This window comes from Sceloporus undulatus, chromosome 2 (assembly GCF_019175285.1).
Source record: "Sceloporus undulatus isolate JIND9_A2432 ecotype Alabama chromosome 2, SceUnd_v1.1, whole genome shotgun sequence".
Taxonomy (NCBI): domain Eukaryota; kingdom Metazoa; phylum Chordata; class Lepidosauria; order Squamata; family Phrynosomatidae; genus Sceloporus; species Sceloporus undulatus.
In genome coordinates, this window is record NC_056523.1 from 198,433,169 (window position 1) to 198,452,841 (window position 19,673).

A 19,673-nucleotide genomic window follows, 5' to 3' on the forward strand; every position below is an offset into this window, starting at 1 on the left:
ACTGGAGGACCTAGAGATTCCAAGAGAGAACATAATGATCAAATCTGCATCTAATCAAATCCGCAAAAGTCAAAGTCACAAATGTGGAAGGCCACCTGTACTACCACTGTGAAGGGAATGATCTGCCCCTTCCCCAACTTGGCCTCGAAAAGACTGACCCCTTACCCCCATCACATTCTGAATGTAAGAAATATAGAACAAAACATAGTCCCAATGACAATAAACTTTGAAGACTGTAATGTGCATTAATGGGAAATAGGTGATTGTCACCTGTCCATTTTCTTGATTTTTCTGAGTCACTAGTCTAGTTGCTTCATTCATACAAGTGGCAGCTATGAAACAAAGTGTTAATCCGCACTTTCTACCTACTGATGATGAATTTTAAATTTTAAGTGTGGACTGTTTTAAAATGTGTATGCTTTATTTCTCCTTTTAAACTGTTGCATGTTTGAATTACAGTTGGTCTTCCGTATCCATGGCTTTTTTATACATGGATTCAGGCATCCACGGCTTGAAAATATTCCAAAAAAGTATAAATTTCAAGTATCAATCCTTAATTTTCCCATTTTATTTAAGGGACACCAATTTACTATGCCATTGTATTTAAAGGAACTTGGGCATACACGGATTTTGTTATTCATGGGGGATCCTGGAACCAAACCCCAGCGGAGAACAAGGGTCCACTGTAATGTCTTTGAATTGATGTTGTGCCTTGTTCATTTGCTGTTGTTCCCTGCCTCGAAATATTATTTATTTATTTATTTATTTATTTATTACCCATATCCCCCATGGATCGAGGCAGGGAATGACAGCAAATCAAGAATGCACAACATCATTTAAAACACACTAAAACACGCAACAGTTTAAAAGGTGAAATCAGACATACACATTTTAAAACAATCCTCATTTAAAATTTAAAATTCATTATCAGTAGGCAGGAAGTGTATATTGGTTGATAGTAGTTTCAATGTTGTTGTTGTTGTTGAAACTGTTATTTTATTTGACTATCATTGTTGTAGTATTTGATTATCTCTTAACCTGCACATTTAATATGAGCTAATGATATTACAATAGGATAATATATTTGGAGTAGAGAAGACAGATGAAACAAAAGAAATAGAATTGTTAGAAAAAATGGTTAAAATAAGCAGAAAGTTCTTGAATTATAGGAAGTGCTATTTGTGCTGGTCTAAAGATTAACTGAACTAAGGTTGCATATAAAAAGGTAAAATATTCAAAGCAAGTATTTATAATATGTTAGAAACCTTCAAACGAGGCTAGAATATTACAGTATTAGATTATCACCCTCACCTAGTAGGAAGGACTAAAGGAAGTACGTATACTGTTCAAAACATCTGTTAGTTGCTTGTTATGATTTCATCTGTATTATTGTATATCGTGATGATTATTATTATTAAATGAAATAAAAATAAATAAATAGAAAGAAAGAAAGAAACTGGTATCAAATTAGTGCAGTATCAATGGTGGTTGCTTTTAGACTGGTCTTTCTTGTTTTTGAAGAGCAAAGCAATGCCGTTCCATGGACTGGGAGACTTTGCGACTGCTGATTTCTAGTCCGTTTAACACATGAGGTGAAGGGAATTGTCATAACACTTTCTTTTCCCTTTTCTCTTGTAACTTCTTCTCTCTTTCCACTGTATCTGATCCAACATTTCCCCTTTCTTGTCACTCAATAGTTGTCTGCTATCAGACTGACCGAGACGAACTCCGCCGTCGAGTTATCCAGTGGCTGGAAACTGAGATCATTCCTGATGGTTGGTTCTCCAAAGGCAGCAACTACACAGAAATCCTAGACAAGTACTTCAAGGTACAGATGCCAGGAGAAGGAAAACAAAGACATTTTGTGTAGTTGGTTTATTTGTCTCGTGCTGTTGAAATGGAGCTGGTTTATTTGTTTCTTGCTATGTATATGAACTGCTATATTGGTCTATATTGATCAGTGCATAATAGCGCCAGCGTTATTTGCTTTAGGGCTGAAGAACCTTTCATATTCACACTTTGGTTTTTGGGCTTTTATTTTTTTTCTGCTACATGTACAAAGAGAATTGTCACTTGGCACAACAATGATAAATGCACCACACAAATCAGGATTCAGTAGTCCCAGACAACATATGGAGAAATGATGAGGAGTCTAATACAGTGGACCAAACACTGGAGTTTGGTTCCAAGATCCCCTGTGGATAACAAAATCCATGGATGCTCAAGTCCCTTTAAATATAATGACATAGCAAAATGGTGTCCCTTATAAAAAATGAAAATCAAGGTTTGATATTTGAAATTTATACTTTTTTGAACATTTTCAAACCATGGACGCTTGAATCCGTATACTGTATAAGAAATCCGTGTATAAGAAGGGCTGACTGTATATGATGGAGAATGGGGAAAGTATGAAGATAAGAAAATACAGAGGCACCAAATGTAAGAAAAGTTAGAATTTAATTTCCCTGAGAGAGAAATTTCTAAAACCTCCTGAGGAAACAGCTGAAGACGTTTAAGGCAAGGAAATCCACTCTGATTTGGGAGAATCCATTCACTTAAGACAGATCATACCATACTAACCCGTTTTCTTTTCTTGAGAGGATAATTAACTTTCTAGATAAAGGAGATTAAGAAGGCAAGACTAATCTGTTTTCAGTTTTAGTAGATCATGTGATCTAACAACATTTAATCCTCACATTTGAAACTGTGAATATGAAAACTTTTCTTACAAATATAAACTAAAAGAGCTTGGCCTATTCCAAAAAACAGGGAGAAGAATAATTGAAATCGGACTTTTTTGAATATGGACGTACACATGCACACTTTGCATCATGTGTGACCATGTTGGGTAGGAATTTTGGGGTGTTTTTATCCCCCCAAAATAACTATTCTGAGCTTGGCTGCTTTTTTTACCCTTTCTTTATGTTTCTTACAGAATTTTGATGATGGGGATTCTCGCCTGGACTCCAGCGAGTTCCTGAAATTTGTAGAACAAAATGAGACAGCTGTCAACATCACTACTTATGTGGATCAAGAGACCAACAAGCTGCTCAGGTAGACTCGGGATGAAAAATCATAGACAATGAGGTTCAAATGACCAATGGTGCTTAGTTATATTATTCTTTCCCAATACAGAGTCTTTCCCCTGCAAAATGCAAGGTAGTTTTAGGGCCAAATGTTGGACTGGGTGAGGAAGGGTCTGTTTCATCTCTTCTCTTCCTCCCATTTGTCTTCTACCCCCTGCTTTCCTAAATACCTGGGGAAGGGGTGTGTGAAATTGTGGTAATTTACCTTTTGCTCCACAAATGGTGGAACAACTTTGTGGATATATGCAAGAGATTACAAAACTCAGGAAAGGAATGTGAGTCTGCCTCCACTTCTGCTTTTCACTTTCTCTCTCACAGCATCTAAAGGGGCTTTGCCTTTTAAATGCTCTAAATTTCAACGGATGGGGGAAGTCACAGAGCTCAGTAAATATGTACATAAATTTGTTGTTATAACCATGAGACACAACACAGCAGATCAAAGAGTAATATAAAAAATTTAATCACATATAGTGGGCCCTTAGTACCTACTGGGGTTTGGTTCCAGGACCCCCCATGTACACCAAATTGTTGACTGGGACGAAAGTAGGATGAATGCAGTGGTGCCTCAGACCAGGGTTTCCCAATCCCTGCAGGATTACTGGAAGTAGTCCATTAGCATGCCTGGCTCAAGGGGTGGGAATACGCAAGTGTGACTTTTGCTTCTTACAGGGGAAAACATTTGAGTTCCTGATTTTCTACAATGCTTGCTTCTGTTGCCCTTTTGTATTCAACCTTTTGCTCTTAAATCCCTGGGAAACATAGAAGTTCCTTTTGCCAAGTCTGCCTTAAAATATTGGAAAGAATCATCCAGGTGTGCTTGTTTTTCCCATTCACCGAATGGTCCTTTACAGGCGGTCAGAATTGGCAGCAGTAACTGCTGAGCCAGTCTTCTCTGTTTGCTGCACAAAGAATGATTCTCTACACCAATCCCTCCCTTGTGCTAAAGATTAATTCTCCCTTCCTTTATCCAATCTCTTGTCTAGAAGTCAGAAAGGCCATGATCTTCTCTTAAGGAGTTATATATTGCAGCAAATTCACCTCACTGAGCATTACAGCTTTAATTTTCTTGCTTCTGCTGCTGTGCTTCAGGGTGTGATTTCAGCCATGAGTCCAGACTGCATTTCCCCCAGTTCTGTGTACTTTGTTACAGCTTAGTGTATTGGACCACTGGATCATGCCAAGTAGAAAAGATGGATTATTCCCCCGCATCTGTAGATTTTCTTTCTATTTGCTAGACAGCTCTTTTATTGCACAGTAACTGGCTTGGATTTATCGCCAGGGTCTGAACCCTGTTGTAATCCTGCCTCGATCCGCAGGGAGAGACAGGAAATATAAATAAATTGTATTATTATTATTATTATTATTATTATTATTATTATTATTATTAAATATATGAAATAGACACTATTGCTTAGACAATAGTATCTGGTCTTAAGGAGAAGGGTGAACCCAATTAGTTACATGGTTCTAAATGTACTACTTCTTAGCCTAGCTCCTCAGGTGAATCTATTTCCCATCTTCTTCCAGACAGAGATGGATGGCACCACTCTCTGGTTCATTGTCTGATGAATAAGAGAGAGAATTCAGTAATAAGGAAAACTCTAATTCAAACAATAGACCACTGTATCAAAAAGTTCTGTCTGTCCTTTGTAACAAACTCATCCTTCATAGAATCGTAGAGTTGGAAGAGACCACAAGGGCCATCCAGTCCAACCCCCTGCAATGCAGAAACTCGCAATCAAAGTATCCCTGACAGATGGCTATCCAACCTCTGTTTAAAGACTTCCAAGGAGGGAGATTCCACTACACTCCAAGAGAGTGTGTTAAACTGTCAAACAGCCCTTACTGTCAGGAGGTTCCTCCTAATGTTCAGATGGAATCTCTTTTCCTGTAGCTTGCATCCATTGTTCCGGGTCCTGTTCTCTGGAGCAGCAGAAAACAAGCTTGGTCCCTCCTCAATATGACATCCCTTCAAATACTTAAACAGGGCTATCATATCACCTCTTAACTTTCTCTTCTCCAGGCTATACATCCCCAGCTCCCTAAGTCGTTCCTCATAGGACATGGTTTCCAGACCCTTCACCATTTTAGTTGCCCTCCTTTGGAAACGCTTCCTTGCCCCCTAACTTTTCAGAACTCATTAATCTTACAAATTCCATAAAAGTTTTCTTATGTTCTTGTTCATTTGCATTGGCCTGCAGATGTGTCTGGTATCTTCCAATAATAATTATAAGGCTTGCCAAGCTGGGAGAGAAAGGAATCATTCTTGGCTACTTTACATGTTTGAATCCCAGCAGGACATACTGTAAGAATGCAGATAGCTCTGGCGGCTGTTTCACATGTCCAGGAAACCCAAGAGAATTGTTTTGACAGCATGTCCTTATTAAAATAGCAGCTGTTCCTGCTTTACTATGATGTGTTTGGAGTTTGCCATGGACCTGGGCTGATGCTTATACCTTTCTGTTTTTTTTCCAGGGGACTCTGTGTGGATGCACTCATTGAACTCTCTGATGAAAATGCTGACTGGAAGCTTAGCTTCAATGAATTCTTGAAGTGCCTCAATCCAGCCTTCAACCCACCTGAAAAAAGTAGGAACTCCTTGCCAGCACAAAGATGGAGTGGGGCCCCAAAAGAGTACATTGAATGGACTGATCTTGGGCTAGAAGTAAATAGAAACTTGCCACAAACATCCTACCCATTTTTACCATTCTTTCCGTGACAGTAGCTAGCCTGTAGGCTGCTCCAGCACTGACATTGTGCGATAAGCCATTTGTGTTGCATGAAGTCATACATTTCCTGATTCATCCCAAAGAAGATCATTCCCTGATCTTTATCACGGGTCATGGGGAAACGACTGTAATAACAGGTGGGCTGAAATAATGAAGTGGCAGGTCAGGAAAAAAATTAAATTGGAACATGAATAGGTGTAATTCCAAATCTATGTTCATTCCATGTACATTCAAGCCACATTTCTTTCTTTGTGCTTTTTCCAGAATGTGCCCTGGAGGACGAAACATATGAAGATGGAGCAGAAACCCAAGTGGAGTGTAACAGATGTGTTTGTGCTTGTGGGAACTGGGTGTGTACTGCCATGACCTGTCAAGGTATGCCCAACAGGAAGGACCTATGTTGTTTTTAAAAGAAACATGTTACTTGAGGAAAGAAATGTGTTATCTGGTCCATGGATATTTGTTCCAAGCAATTCCTCAAGCTTCTGTTGAAAAAAGAAAATGCAAAGAAAAATGAAAGAGGAGAGGGAGGAAATGCAGTATAAAGGGTGCAAGGCAACATGGGTCCAAAACACACTGCAGAAATAACCCAGTTTGAGACTATTTTAATTGCCCTGCCTCAATGTTAGGAAATTATTGGAATTGTAGTTTTGTGAGACACTTAGCCTTCTCCGTCAGAGAGCTCTGGTGCCACAAGAAACTACAATTCCCAGGATTCCCTAGCACTGAACCAGGTCAGTTAAAGCGGTGTCGAATTGGATTCTTCCTGCAATGTGTTTTGGACCATGATTTCCCTAAAAGTGGATCATGCCAGACAGAATTTTATTTATACTGAGAGGAGATAAATGATTTTGGAGGAGAAGGGGAGTGCAAGTATTTCTGCTTTAGTAAAGTGTTCAGTAAAATATTGCATTGATTTTTACTCAAACTTGAAAATATTGTTATTTCCCTCAGGAAGAACCATTGTGATGGTTCTTGATGGTTCAGTGGTCAGAAATGACCCACCAGGAATGAACCAAAGTGAAAGACACAGGTGAACAGCCTGTCATCATGTCATTTATCCACACAAGCAGTTGTGTTGGAGGAGGTGAAGGAGGGAAGCAGTTCATGTGTTTGTTTGGACCCATTGCTGGGCATGGGGAAGGAGGAGAATGTGGATGGATTTGAAGGTCCATCTCTCTGCATCTGAAGCAGGCAGGACAGAAGCTCCAGCTTTGGTGGCCAGGAGGGGGTGCCACACAGTGACAGTGAGCTCTCTAATTTGCAAGCCTGCAGGGGACTGTTTCCTTGGTTCAGTTTAGCATTCGCATCTATTCAGCATCACTTGAATGCTCCTGTGCTATGGCACTGCCAGAACCCAAGCTCCTTTTTGATAGCATCTATTGTTGAGCAAGTAGAGTCCCTTTTCCTCTTACTGGTCCTTTTCTGAGGAGAAGAATCCAAGCCTTTGTATATTTCAGTGTGAATTTCTTTAGTCTTGTAACCATTCCTGCTGCCTTTGAGTCTCACTAAAGATCTGGAATGCATAAACTGGTGATTTTCCTTTTATTTGTCAAGTTTTTAAAGCAGTGGAAATCCTTCACCTCTTTCTCTGTGACTGACCACTCAGTTTTCCCACTATCTGCTTTTGAAAGAGACTGGTTTAAAGGTATGGCAGATTGCCATGAGTATTTGTCTTACAGTCATCAGAGAGAATTATAAGTGATTGTAGGAACTGTGGGCAATTAGCAGTGAACAGAAACAAGATGCTATAGTTTGAGCTGAAACTGAAGATCTTTGGGATTAGGAGGGCTATATGAATGGTTTCAAGACAGGCTGAAAGGGATTGTTTGCAACATACGTTTGCAACTATATTGATTTTTTTTTTTAAAGAAAAGAGGACTTTAGCCTGATTAGTGTATAGTAGAATGCTCCCAATCCTGTACTTTAAAAAATAAATAATTTGTGCAACATTTGAAAAGAGCACGTTGCTGTTTTCAACAAGTAGTTTAAGTGATAGGAGGCAGAGAAGACAATTCTTATAGAAGGCACTTGACCCAACATCAAACCGTGGCAGCTTGTTGGAATTCAGATTGGTTACGGGGAAGCCATGGTGATCTATTATGTTTCCTTTACATTTTTATGGTACTTTTAATATGCAGTGATATACAACCCTAAAGTCTGTATAATAATAATAATAATAATAATAATAATTTGTTTTATTTATATACCGCTATTCCAAAGATCATAGCGGTGAAAAGCAAGTAAGCTAATTAGCAAGTAAGCTAATTTGCCCCCAACAGTCTGGGTACTCATTTTAGCGACCTCGGAAAGATGCAAGCCTGAGTCGAGCTTGGGCCCTTTTGCTGGTCTTGAACTCGCAACCTTGTGGTTTTGAGTGCATGGCTGCAGTACAGGCATTTAACCACTGCGCCACCAGGGCTCCATTATTAATTATTAACTGTAGGCATAGCAAGGGAATAATAATAAAAAAAAATAATAAAATTTATTTGTTAACCACTTTTCCAATGATCAAAGCGGTGTACAACACGAATTGCAATAACAGGAAGACATTAGAATAAAAATTGCAATACACATAAAACTTCAATAAAATACACATAAAACTTCAATAAAACATTACAAATTACCAATAAAACCTTCACAGTATACACAATATAACAAATCCAACTAGCAAATGTGGACACTGATACATTCATATGGGGGGGTAGTCAGATGTTATTAGAGACATCAGGGAAAGCTTGCTCAAACAGAAAGGTCTTAAGCCTCTTTTTGAAGAGATCTAGAGAGGGGGTGGAGCGGAACTTTTTGAGGAGGATGTTCCAGTTCCTAGGGGCAGAGGTAGAGAAAGCCCTTTGCGAGGCAGATGCATATCTCACCTTTGGAACTTTCAACAATTTCTTCCCCGCTGATCTGAGTGTACGGGGCGGATTATATGGGGAGAGGCGGTCCTCCAAGTACCCTGGGCCCAAGCCATTTAGGGCTTTATAGGTTATAAGCAACTCCTTGTATTGTGACTGGAAGCGAACAGGCAGCCAATGAAGATCGTACAAAATCGGTGTTATATGGTCAGCCTTGGAACAATCAGTGACCAATCTGGCTGCCATGTTTTGCACCAACTGAAGCTTCCGGGTTTGGTACAAGGGTTGCCCCATGTAGAGCACATTACAGAAATCCAAACGAGAGGTTACCAGAGCGTGTACCACCATTTCAAGGTCCCCCCGGCCCAGGTAAGGTCACAGCTGGCGTATCAGCTGAAGCTGATAACAAGTACTCCTGACTGTCACATCCACCTGAGATGTAAGGTGGAGCGACGAGTCCAGGAGCACCCCCAGGCTGCGAACTGAGTCCTTCACGGGGAGCGTGACCCCATTCAGGACAGGTGGACAAATTACCTTTCCCGGGCCCGGGGAACCTATCACCAGTACTTCCGTTTTCTCTGGATTCAAGCTGAGCCTGTTTTCCCTCATCCAGCCCATTACCGACTCCAGACAGGCATGTAGAGGAGAGATGCCATCCCTGGTCACTGCATCAATCGGAGACACAGAGAAACATATTTGGGTGTCATCAGCGTACTGATAACACCGCGCCCCGTGTCTCCGGATGATCTCTCCCAGCAGCTTCATGTAAATGTTAAATAACATGGGGGACAGAATGGCTCCTTGAGGGACACCAGATGTTAGTGCCCTCTTATCGGAGCACACGTCCCCCAGCTGCACCATCTGGAATCTGCCCGAGAGGTAGGAATGGAACCACTGGAGCGCAGTGCCCCCAATTCCCAACTCCCTTAGGCGATCCAGAAGGATACCATGGTCAATGGTATCGAATGCTGCTGAGATGTCCGAGAGCACCAACAGGGACACAGCAGGGAATAGCAAGGGTTTTATGTCAGGAGTCTTGAAGCAACGTTTCTGAGTTTTAAGCAGACTAGTAGTAGCAGTGTGGGATGGTATACAGAAATAATCACAACCCATCTTCTTCCTCTTTGTTGGCCTTTAGCCTCTAAATGTTTCTACCTTTTTGCTAAAAGATCCTACAACCAATATTAAATTTGAAGTGGTATAATAAATTGATAAGACTTTTACCTTATTCCTTTGCTTGAAACCTCTTAACAAAACTGCCAGCTTATGATTGTTGCGAACTCTTGCTGTCTTCATAGGTAAGATTGAGAAGGTGTCTTCTCAAGAGCAGCATGAGGGAGATACGATGACTGAAGAAGAGCTGGCCAGATATGTTCAGGAGCTGCAAAAGCATCAGGTTAGAAATCAGTTATAAGGTTTACTACTTATTATTTCTGAAATTTTGAGATGCTGTGAGATTTTGTAGTTATTTGACACCATACCTTGTTGGCTTCTGAGAATAATTATGGATATGTCATGTCTCAGGATATCGTTATATTTAAGAACTCACCTGATCACCACAGGTAACAAGGTATTCAAACCAGAGGATTGCAGGTTGACAAGCAAGCTGGCAAAACAGGTGCTCTACAAGCTTGCTTGGTAGAAAGCAACATACTATTAACTAGCCTGCTAAAAACTAATAACCTACATTTGCTTGGTGGCCAGACAGGATAAAATTTACCCTTTCTGTATAAAAGCCTTTTAAAAGACCTGGGATAATGCCCAGTTTCTACTGTTGATTATTCCAAATCTCACCCATGATGGGATCAGTGGATGTATTTTGTATATCCTGCACTTACTTCACTTTCACTACTATAGTCGGCCCTTCTTATACATGGATTTTTTTATACATGGATTCAAGCAGTCACAGTTTGAAAATGTTCAAAAAAAGTATAAATTTCAAATATCAAACCTTGACTTTCCATTTTTATAAGGGATACCATTTGGTATGTCATTATATTTAACAGGACCTGAGCATCCACGGATTTTGTTATCCACAGGGGATCTTGGAACCAAACCCCAGCGGATAACAAGGGTCCACTGCATTATGAGAGAAAGATGAAAATATCCCCTCACATGCTGTAGGTTATATTTCAGAGGAAGGAGCTGGTGTAACCACCTCTTGAGTATTTCTTGCATAAGAAAACATTATGAAGTTCATGGGGTTGCCATAAATTGACAGGTGACTTGGGGACACATACATATATAGATAGATGCGTAATTAAGCTATATGTCTTCACAAAGTGAAAAAAATTATGCAAGCACCTAACACTGAAATTCTGAAACCTTCACATATTTTTTTTCCAGATTGACAGGCAGGAATTCGCTTAAAGAAAAATAGCAACCATGTCTTCTAGTTTTTACGGTGTGTGTGTGTGTGTGTGTGTGTGTGTGTGTATGGGATCAACCAGAAATGTGGAGATTTCCCATCTGTAACCCAACTGTCATGGCACCAACTTATGAAATCACAAAGAAAGCATCTAAAAACTTACTTACTTACTTACTCACTTCCATCCTAGGAGACATCCGAGAAGATCAAGCAAATGGCCACCAAAGAGATGTAAGAAGAGCTTACCATTGAAGCTGTCCCAAAGGCCGGGTGTGTTTCCCGACTCACCCACCAGTGTTCCTTCAGTGCTGATTTCAATATGCAAATGTGTTTAGGACTTATGGCTCAGTCACAGATATTTTCATTCTGTAGCATTGAGAGGAGGGCAAAGAAAAGATGGGTTCTTTTGACGTTTAAAAGAAACCCTTCCTGTATGATGGTTTCTACAGTGAGGATAAGGATTTGCACTAATGGGGATTAGGGAGGGCAGCAAACCATTCCATCTCTGGGTCTCTTGGAGGAGGCATCACCACTGACCATGGTCTCTGTGGGACTTTATGCTGATAGAATCATGGAAGAGACCCAAAGGCAATCCAGTCCACCCCCTTCTGCCATGCAGGAACATACAATCAAAGCACGCCCAACGGGCATCCAGCCTCTTTTTAAGAACCTCCAAAGAAGCAGACTCCACCACTCTCCAAGGCAGTGTATTCCACTGTCGAAGAGCTCTTAGTGTCAGGAAGTTCTTCCTAATGTTGAGGTGGAATCTTTTTTGATGTTGATATGGGATATTGCCCAGTAAATCTCCCCTATAGCCTAAAATCAGTCATCCACATAAGTGGAGGAACATAAGCAGCAAGGGTCTGTGATGGAGCAATCCATGGCATATTATTATGCCCCACTATGTCCCATTGTGACATCTGGTTTTTCCCTTTTTACACAGACACCCTTGCACCACCCTCCTTTCTTTCTGCCACAGAATCTGTGGTCCTTTTCCTTGTGGGTGTGGATGATGCTTTCATAGTAAATGCAGGTCAAGCTGACCCTCCGTGCCAGAAGCCAGATCACCCCAGTGCATTGTGAGTCCCAAAGTGACCTCATTATCTTTCCCCCTCTCTTTGCAAAGGTGCTACAATATATTTTCTTATCACACTCTTACACTGAGTCTTTTTAATTATCGACTTTTAACTGAGCGTTTTGTATCTTTGATTTATAGATATTGTTTTATAGTTACTGAAAAAATGCTGTACTTCTGGGGTCATGCTTTGTATTATAGCTGCATGTATCAAAGAAGTAAAACCAATGCAGCCTCAAGGGCACCCAAAACATTCGGGACGATTCTGGATTTAATTTTTCAGAGTCCCTTATGGTAAAAAGCCATGGTTTGTGTATGACTAGAGCAAAAGAGAGTTTTCAGAGGAGACTGCCGGTTCCCTCCCCACACAGGATAATTCTTTCAAAGATGGGAGATAATCCTTAGGGTTCACTTCAGAAGAGTTGAGATTCTGTCCTGTTAAATGAAGAGAAGGAAGCAGAAGTATTTGTCCAATGCATTGTTAGATTCTCCCTGTGCTCTTAGATTGAATTGTTTTCCCTCTTAATTCTGCAAACAATTTGGATACTGCAGCCACTATGATGAGTTAATTCCTGGTACTTCTGTTTGTGGCACTGCTACTGTAATTTCCAAAGTGGATTAGCAACAGTGGGGATTTGCAAGATGATGCAAAACTTTTAGCAGCCCTTATTCCAGCCAGGGAGAGAACAGAATTAGTCGCCAAGAAATGCCAGGAAAATTCTGAAGCCTGTTGTTATTTCTTGGTGTAAGATCAGTCTGATCCATGCTGTTTTAAGAATTTTGGCAATAAAATAAGGGGACTCCATCTCCTCTCATTGATATGACAAATACGAAAAGCCTTTTTGTTCTTTCAGTGTATGCTTCAGTGGAATATTGGATTTTGAAGGAAATTTCAATATGAGAAATTGTTAATTCAAATAAATAGTCTAATCCTTCCAAGTCCCACTGGATTCTGATGACACCAGCAAGGTCAGTGGGACTTAATTCCAAGAAAGTGATGATGGTATTAAAAGTTTTCTCTCTCCCCCCCCCCCCCCCTTTCTATAAACAAAATGCTATTAGGGAGTGTTGAAATGCAAGTTGCCTTCTAGAAATTTTTTAGCCTTTTCACACCTTCACCACAGAGTTGTTTTCCCTCTTAATTCTGCAAACAATTTGGATACTGCAGCCACTATGATGAGTTAATTCCTGGTACTTCTGTTTGTGGCACTGCTACTGTAATTTCCAAAGTGGATTAGCAACAGTGGGGATTTGCAAGATGATGCAAAACTTTTAGCAGCCCTTATTCCAGCCAGGGAGAGAACAGATTAAGTCATCAAGAAAGGCCAGGAAAAGAAAGTCAATACAGATTTGCAATGTACAAGTCAATTCTAGCTAGGCAGTCGGATCTTACTTTTTCCTCATATATGTATGCTCCAGATTGAATCTTTAGCATTATTTCCTACCAATTTAGGTTTAGGAACATCATGGTTGATTCCTTGCCCATTACTCTGTCAGCACTGTGATCATTTACATTGTGTGCACATGATGCATGTCTTCAGCTTAGAATTTTCCATTCACGACATTTGTAGTTAATTTTGAAGTCAAACCTCCAATGTGTCACATCAAACCAAGAGCAAGTTCTCATATAGTTCTTCCATGCAGGACCAACCAGGGGTTTAAGATAAAGAGGTTCTGTTTAGTCCTGAGGTATTTCAAATGTCTACCATTTATAAACTGCACACATTTATATAAAAAGTGTAAGCAATTTTACATTTCTGAGAACCTGTTGGTGTTGGTGTACCACTAGATGAGATACTGAGCAGTGATACAATCTAATGTGAATGCTTATATGAGATTTTTTATTTTATATTTACTTGAAATTTTCATCCTGCATATGATTCAGCCTAAGACCTGCCCAGAATGACTAGCCCAGGGTCACCCAGTAAATTGCACAGCTCAGTGGGATTCAAACCTGGATCTCCTAAATCCCAGTCCATCATTTCAGGCACTACAACAGCAGATCAGCAAAACCCAGTGGGCTGCTGACCTAGTTTAGTCAATCAGAGAGTTGTTCCAGATTTTTCTAAAGAACCGTGAGTTCTTGCTATATGGTTCCTTGGATTTTGCCTCCTGTTGTCACCTCTACATCTACTCATTCTATTCTTTGGGGGGCTGTTTGTACCCATTTCATGCACAGCACTTGCAAACTGTTTTTTTTAAAATGGGGTATAGTTTGCTGAGGTGGTCCTATGGTTTGAAGGGCAAATTTTCTTCTTGCTAAATTAAAATAAGAGATGCATGATAGTAGTATAATTTTTTTAAAAAATAAAGAGAAAGAAAGAAAATGGAAACACATTGTTCAAATATGTCTCTGAATTAAAAAGAAACCGACTTCAAGGTGTGGATAAAATGTTCACATGATGCTGGGAATTTCCAGAAAATAATCCAATACAACAGAAATTTCATTTGGATATTTTACGAAGCCTGAGAACTCCCGCAATAAATGCGACAACCTTCTGATGTTTTTGTCCCTTCTGGACAAGCTTTGATGTTTCAAATTAGTCACGGTAACATTTTCTTATCTTTCATGAGAAAACACTGAAGACAGTAGACTAAGAGGAAGACGTCATTAAATGCTCAGTCAAGGAGGCCATGACAAGATCTTAATATGGAGGTTAATAATAGGGTGTGCTGTAGGTTTCCCATAGTATCACCATAAGTCAAAGCCATCTTGACAGCAATTTATAACATTTTGTTGAGCTAATGATCTCCTCTGACTAAAGGTAGGAACCTCAATGCTCTGCTGTTCTATGTCTCCAAGTCTGGCACTTCTACTGGGGCAAGGCTGGGCTGCTGAGCCTCAGGCTCCACTGGAGAAGACCCCACAGACCAAGGGTCTGGCTGAGCCAAATCCACTGGCGCTGGGAGTGAAGAACTGGGACCCGTCAGGGCAGAACTGGGCCCTGGCACATCCTCAGGTTCGTCCTGCACCTGAGTAGCCGAGTCCTCCTCCTTGGTCCACCCGCACCCGTGGGAAAGAAGGGAGGGGGTCCGGCGTCTCCTCCCGCTATTTTTCACGGTCCCCTGGTATCTGTGGGAAAGAAGGGAAGGGGGCCAGCTCCTCACGCTATTTTCCCACGTTCCCCCGTCACCCATGGGAAAGAAGGGAGGGGGTCCGACTTCTCCTTCCGCTATTTTCACATGGTCCCCTGCCACCTGTCGGAAAGAAGGGAGGCGGTCTGGCTCCTCCCGCTATTTTCCCATGGTCCACCTGCACCTGCTGGAAAGAAGGTAGGGGGTCAGGTTCCTCTTCTCTATTTTCTCATGGTCCACCGGCACCCGCTGGAAAGAAGACTGGGTCCGGCTCCTCCCGCTATTTTCCCACGGTCCACTGGCACTTGCGGGAAAGAAGGGAGGGGGTCTGACTCCTACTCCCGCTATTTTCCCACTGTCCCCCGGCACCCAAGGAAAAGAAGGCTCCTCCTCCCGCTATTTTCTACGGTGCCCTGGCACCTGCGGGAAAGAAAGGAGGGGGTCTGGCTCCTCCTCCTGCTATTTTCCCACAGTGCACTTGCACCCGCAGCAAGAAGGGAGGGGATCCGGCTCCTCGGCCCGCTATTTTCCCACGGTCCCCCGGCACCCACGGTAAAGAAGAGAGTCCACCTCCTCCTCCCGCTATTTTCCCATGGTCCTCCGGAACCCGTGGGAAAGTAGGGAGGCGGTCTGGCTCCTCCTCTCGCTATTTACCAACGGTCCACCAGCACCCGCGGGAAAGAAGGTAGGGGGTCAGGCTCCTCCTCCCCCTGTTTTCTCATGGTCCACTGGTACCCGTAGGAAAGAAGGGAGGGGGTCCGGCTCCTCCCGCTATTTTACCACCGTCCCCCAGCACCTGCGGGAAAGAAGGGTGGGGATCCGGCTCCTCCTCCAGCTATTTTCCCACGGTCCCTTGGCACCCGCGGGAAAGAAGGGAGGGGGTCCAGCTCCTCCTCCCTCTATTTTCCCACTGTCCCCCGGCACCTGCTGGAAAGAAAGGAGGGGGTCCGGCTCCTCCTCCCGCTATTTTACCACAGTTCTCCAGCACTCGTGGGAAAGAAGGGAAGCGGTCTGGCTCCTCTTCCCGCTATTTTCCCACGGTCCACCCGCACGCACGGGAAAGAAGGTAAGGGGTCAGGCTCTTCTTCTCTCTATTTTCCCATGGTCCACCGGCACCCACTGGAAAGAACAGAGGGGGTCCGGCTCCTCCTCCCGCTATTTTCCAAAGGTCCACCGGCACCTGTGGGAAAGGAGGGAGGGGGTCCGGCTCCTCCTCCCGCTATTTCCCCACTGTACCCTGGCACCTGCTGGAAAGAAAGGAGGGGGTCCGGCTCCTCCTCTTGCTATTCTCCCATGGTCCCCGAGCACCCATGGGAAAGAAGGGAGGGGATCAAGCTCCTCCTCCCGCTATTTTCCACGGTCCCCCGGCACCCGCCAGAAAGAAGGGAGGGGTCTGACTCCTCCTCCCACTATTTTCCCACAGTCCACAGGGAACCGCGGGAAAGAACGGAGGGCCTCCGGTTCCTCCTACCGCAATTTTCCCACGGTCCCATGACACTTGCGGGAAAGAAGGGAGGGCCTCCGGTTCCTCCTCCTGCTATTTCCCCATGGTCCCCCGGCACTCGCGGGAAAGAAGGGAGGGGCTCCAGCTCCTTCTCCCGCTATTTTACCATGGTCCACCGGCACCCACGGGAAAGGGAGGTGTCCGTGTTCTCCTCCCACTATTTTCCCATGGTGCAACAGAACCTGCGGGATAGAAGGGAGGGGATCAGGCTCCTCCTCCCACTATTTTCCCACAGTCCCCCTGCACCCGCGAGAAAGAAGGGAGGGGCTCCAGCTCCTCCTCTCACTACTTTCCCAGGGTACACAGGGACCCAGGGGAAAGAAGGGAGGGCCTCCGGTTCCTCCTCCTGCTATATTCCCACGGTCCCCTGGCACCAGCGGGAAAGAAGGGAGGGGGTCAGACTCCTCCTCGCCCTATTTTTCCACGGAACCCCGGCACCCGCGGGAAAGAAGGGAGGGGGTCCGGCTCCTCCTCCCGCTATTTTCCCACTATCCATCGGCACCTGCAGGAAGGAAGGGATGGGGTCCAGCTCCTCCTCCCGCTATTTTCCAACAGTCTCTCGGCACCCGCGGGAAAGGAGGGGTGCTGCTCCTCCTCCCGCTATTTTCCCACAGTACACCGGAACCCATGGGAAAGAAGGGAGTGGGTCCGGCTCCTCCTCCCACTATTTTCTCACGGTCCACTGGCACCCGCAGTAAAAACAAGAGGGTCCTGCTGCTCCTCGTGCTGTTTTCCTACGGTCCACTGGCACCCGTCGGAAAGAAGGGAGGCGGTTTGGCTCCTCCTCTCGCTATTTTCCCACAGTCCACCCGCACCCGCAGAAAAGAAGGTAGGGGGTCAGGCTCCTTCTCCCGCTATTTTCCCACTGTCCCCGGCACCTGCGGGAAAGAAGGGAGGGGGTCCGGCTCCTCCTCCCACTTTTTTCCCACGGTCCACCGGCACCCGCAGGAAAGAAGGGAGGGGGTCCGGCTCCTTCTCCCGCTATTTTCCCACGGTCCACCGGCACCTCCCCCTGCTACTTTCCCATGGCCCCCTGGCACCCGCGGGAAAGAAGGGAGGGGGTCTGGCTCCTTCCCCTGCTACTTTCCTACAGTTCCCCGGCACCTGCAGGAAAGAAGGGAGAGGGTCCAGCTCCTCCTCACACTAGTTTCCCACGACCCTCCAGCACCTGTGCATAAAAAAGAAGGGGTCCAGCTCCTCTTGACACTACTTTCCCACGGTCCCCCAACACCCGTGGGAAAGAAGGGAGGGGGTCCGGCTCCTACCCCTGCTACTTTCCCACGGCCCTCTGGCACCCGCGGGAAAGAAGGGAGGGGGTCCAGCTCCTACCCCTGTTACTTTCCCACAGTTCCCTGGCACCCGCGGGAAAGAAAGGAGGGGGTCCGGCTCCTTCCCCTGCTACTTTCCCATGGTCCCCCAGCACCCACGGGACAGAAGGGAGGGAGTCCTGCTCCTACTCCCATTATTTTCCCACAGTCCTCCTGCACCCGTAGGAAAGAAGGGAGGGGCTCCGGCTCCTCTTCACGCTACTTTCCCATGGCTCCCCGGCACCCACGGGAAAGAAGGAATGGGTCCGGCTCCTCCTCGCGCTATTTTCTCACGGTCCACCGGTACCCGTGGGAAACAAGAGGGTCCTGTTCCTCCTCGCGCTATTTTTCTATGGTCCACCGGCACCCGCGGAAAAGAAGGGATGGGATACGGATCCTCATCCCGCTATTTTCCCACGGGACCCCTGCACCCACGGTAGAGAAGGGGGGTGTCCAGCTCATACTCACACTATTTTCCCACGGTCCACCGGCACCCGCGGGAAACCAGGAGAGGTGTCATGCCCCCCTCCTGCTATTTTCCCACGGTCCCCGGCACCAGCGGGAAAGCAGGGAGGTTGTCCGGCTCATACTCCCACTATTTTCCCAAGGCCCCCCCACCTGCGGGAAAGCAGGGAGTGTGTCCGGCTCAAACTCCCGCTATTTTCCAACGGTCCCAAGCACCTGCGGGAAAGCAGGGTGGATGTCTGGCTACCACTCCCGCTATTTTCCGACGGTCTCCGGCACCTGCGGGAAAGCAGGAGGGTGTCCGGCAAACCCTCCCGCAATTTTCCCACGGTCCCGGGCACCCGTGTGAAAGCAGGGGGTGTCCCACTCATACTCCCGCTATTTTCCCACGGACCCCGGCACCCGTGGGAAAGCAGGGGGATGTCCGGCTACGTCTGCTGCAATTTTCCCACGGTCCCCGGCAGCTACGGGAAAGAAGGGAGGGTGTCCGGTTCATACTCCCGGTATATTCCCACGGTCCCAGGCACCAGTGGAAAAGCAGGGAGGTTGTCCGGCTCATATTCCCGCTATTTTCCCACTGTCCCGGGCACCCGCGGGAAAGCAGGCGGGTATACAGCTAACCCTCCTGCTATTTTCCCATGGACACTGGCACCTATGGGAAATCAGGGGGGTGTCCGGCTACCCCTCCTGCTATTTTCCCACGTTCCCCAGCACCTGCGGGAAAGCAGGGGGGTGTCCTGCTACCCCTCCCGCTGTTTCCCCATGGTCCCCGGCACCCACGGGAAAGCAGGGGGGTCCCCGGATACGCCTGCCAGTATTTTCCCATGGTCCCCGGCAGCCGCGGGAAAGAAGGGAGGGTGTCCGGCTCATACTCCCGGTATTTTCCCACAGTCCCTGGCACCAGTGGCAAAGCAGTGAGAGTGTCCGTCTCATACTCCCACTATTTTCTATGGTCCCGGGCACCCGCGGGAAAGCAGGGTGGTGTCCGACTAAACCTCCTGCTATTTTCCCACGGTCTGAGGCAACTGCAGGAAAGCAGGGGGGTGTCTGGCATCTCACTCCCGCTATTTTCCCACAGTCCCTGGCACCCACGGGAAAGCAGGGTACACCTCCTGCTATTTTCCCACGGTCCCTGGCACCCACGGGAAAGCAGGGAGGGTGTCTGGCTCATACTCCCACTATTTTCCCACGGTACCCGGCACCCGT

The 19,673-nt window shown here is 45.2% G+C and overlaps 1 protein-coding gene across 2 annotated transcripts in view; it reads left to right on the forward strand.

Annotated features, from left to right (window-relative positions):
- Positions 1-12,944, forward strand: part of FSTL1 (follistatin like 1) — a 62,295-nt gene extending 49,351 nt beyond the window's left edge. For both annotated transcript variants that reach the window (XM_042453676.1, XM_042453675.1), the window contains exons 6-11: positions 1,698-1,828; positions 2,936-3,054; positions 5,562-5,674; positions 6,080-6,190; positions 9,972-10,069; positions 11,232-12,944. In XM_042453676.1, coding sequence (XP_042309610.1) covers positions 1,698-1,828; positions 2,936-3,054; positions 5,562-5,674; positions 6,080-6,190; positions 9,972-10,069; positions 11,232-11,276 — 617 coding nt within the window. In that variant the 3' untranslated portion in view covers positions 11,277-12,944. The remainder of the gene's footprint in view (positions 1-1,697; positions 1,829-2,935; positions 3,055-5,561; positions 5,675-6,079; positions 6,191-9,971; positions 10,070-11,231) is intronic.
- The last annotated feature ends 6,729 nt before the right edge of the window (positions 12,945-19,673 follow it).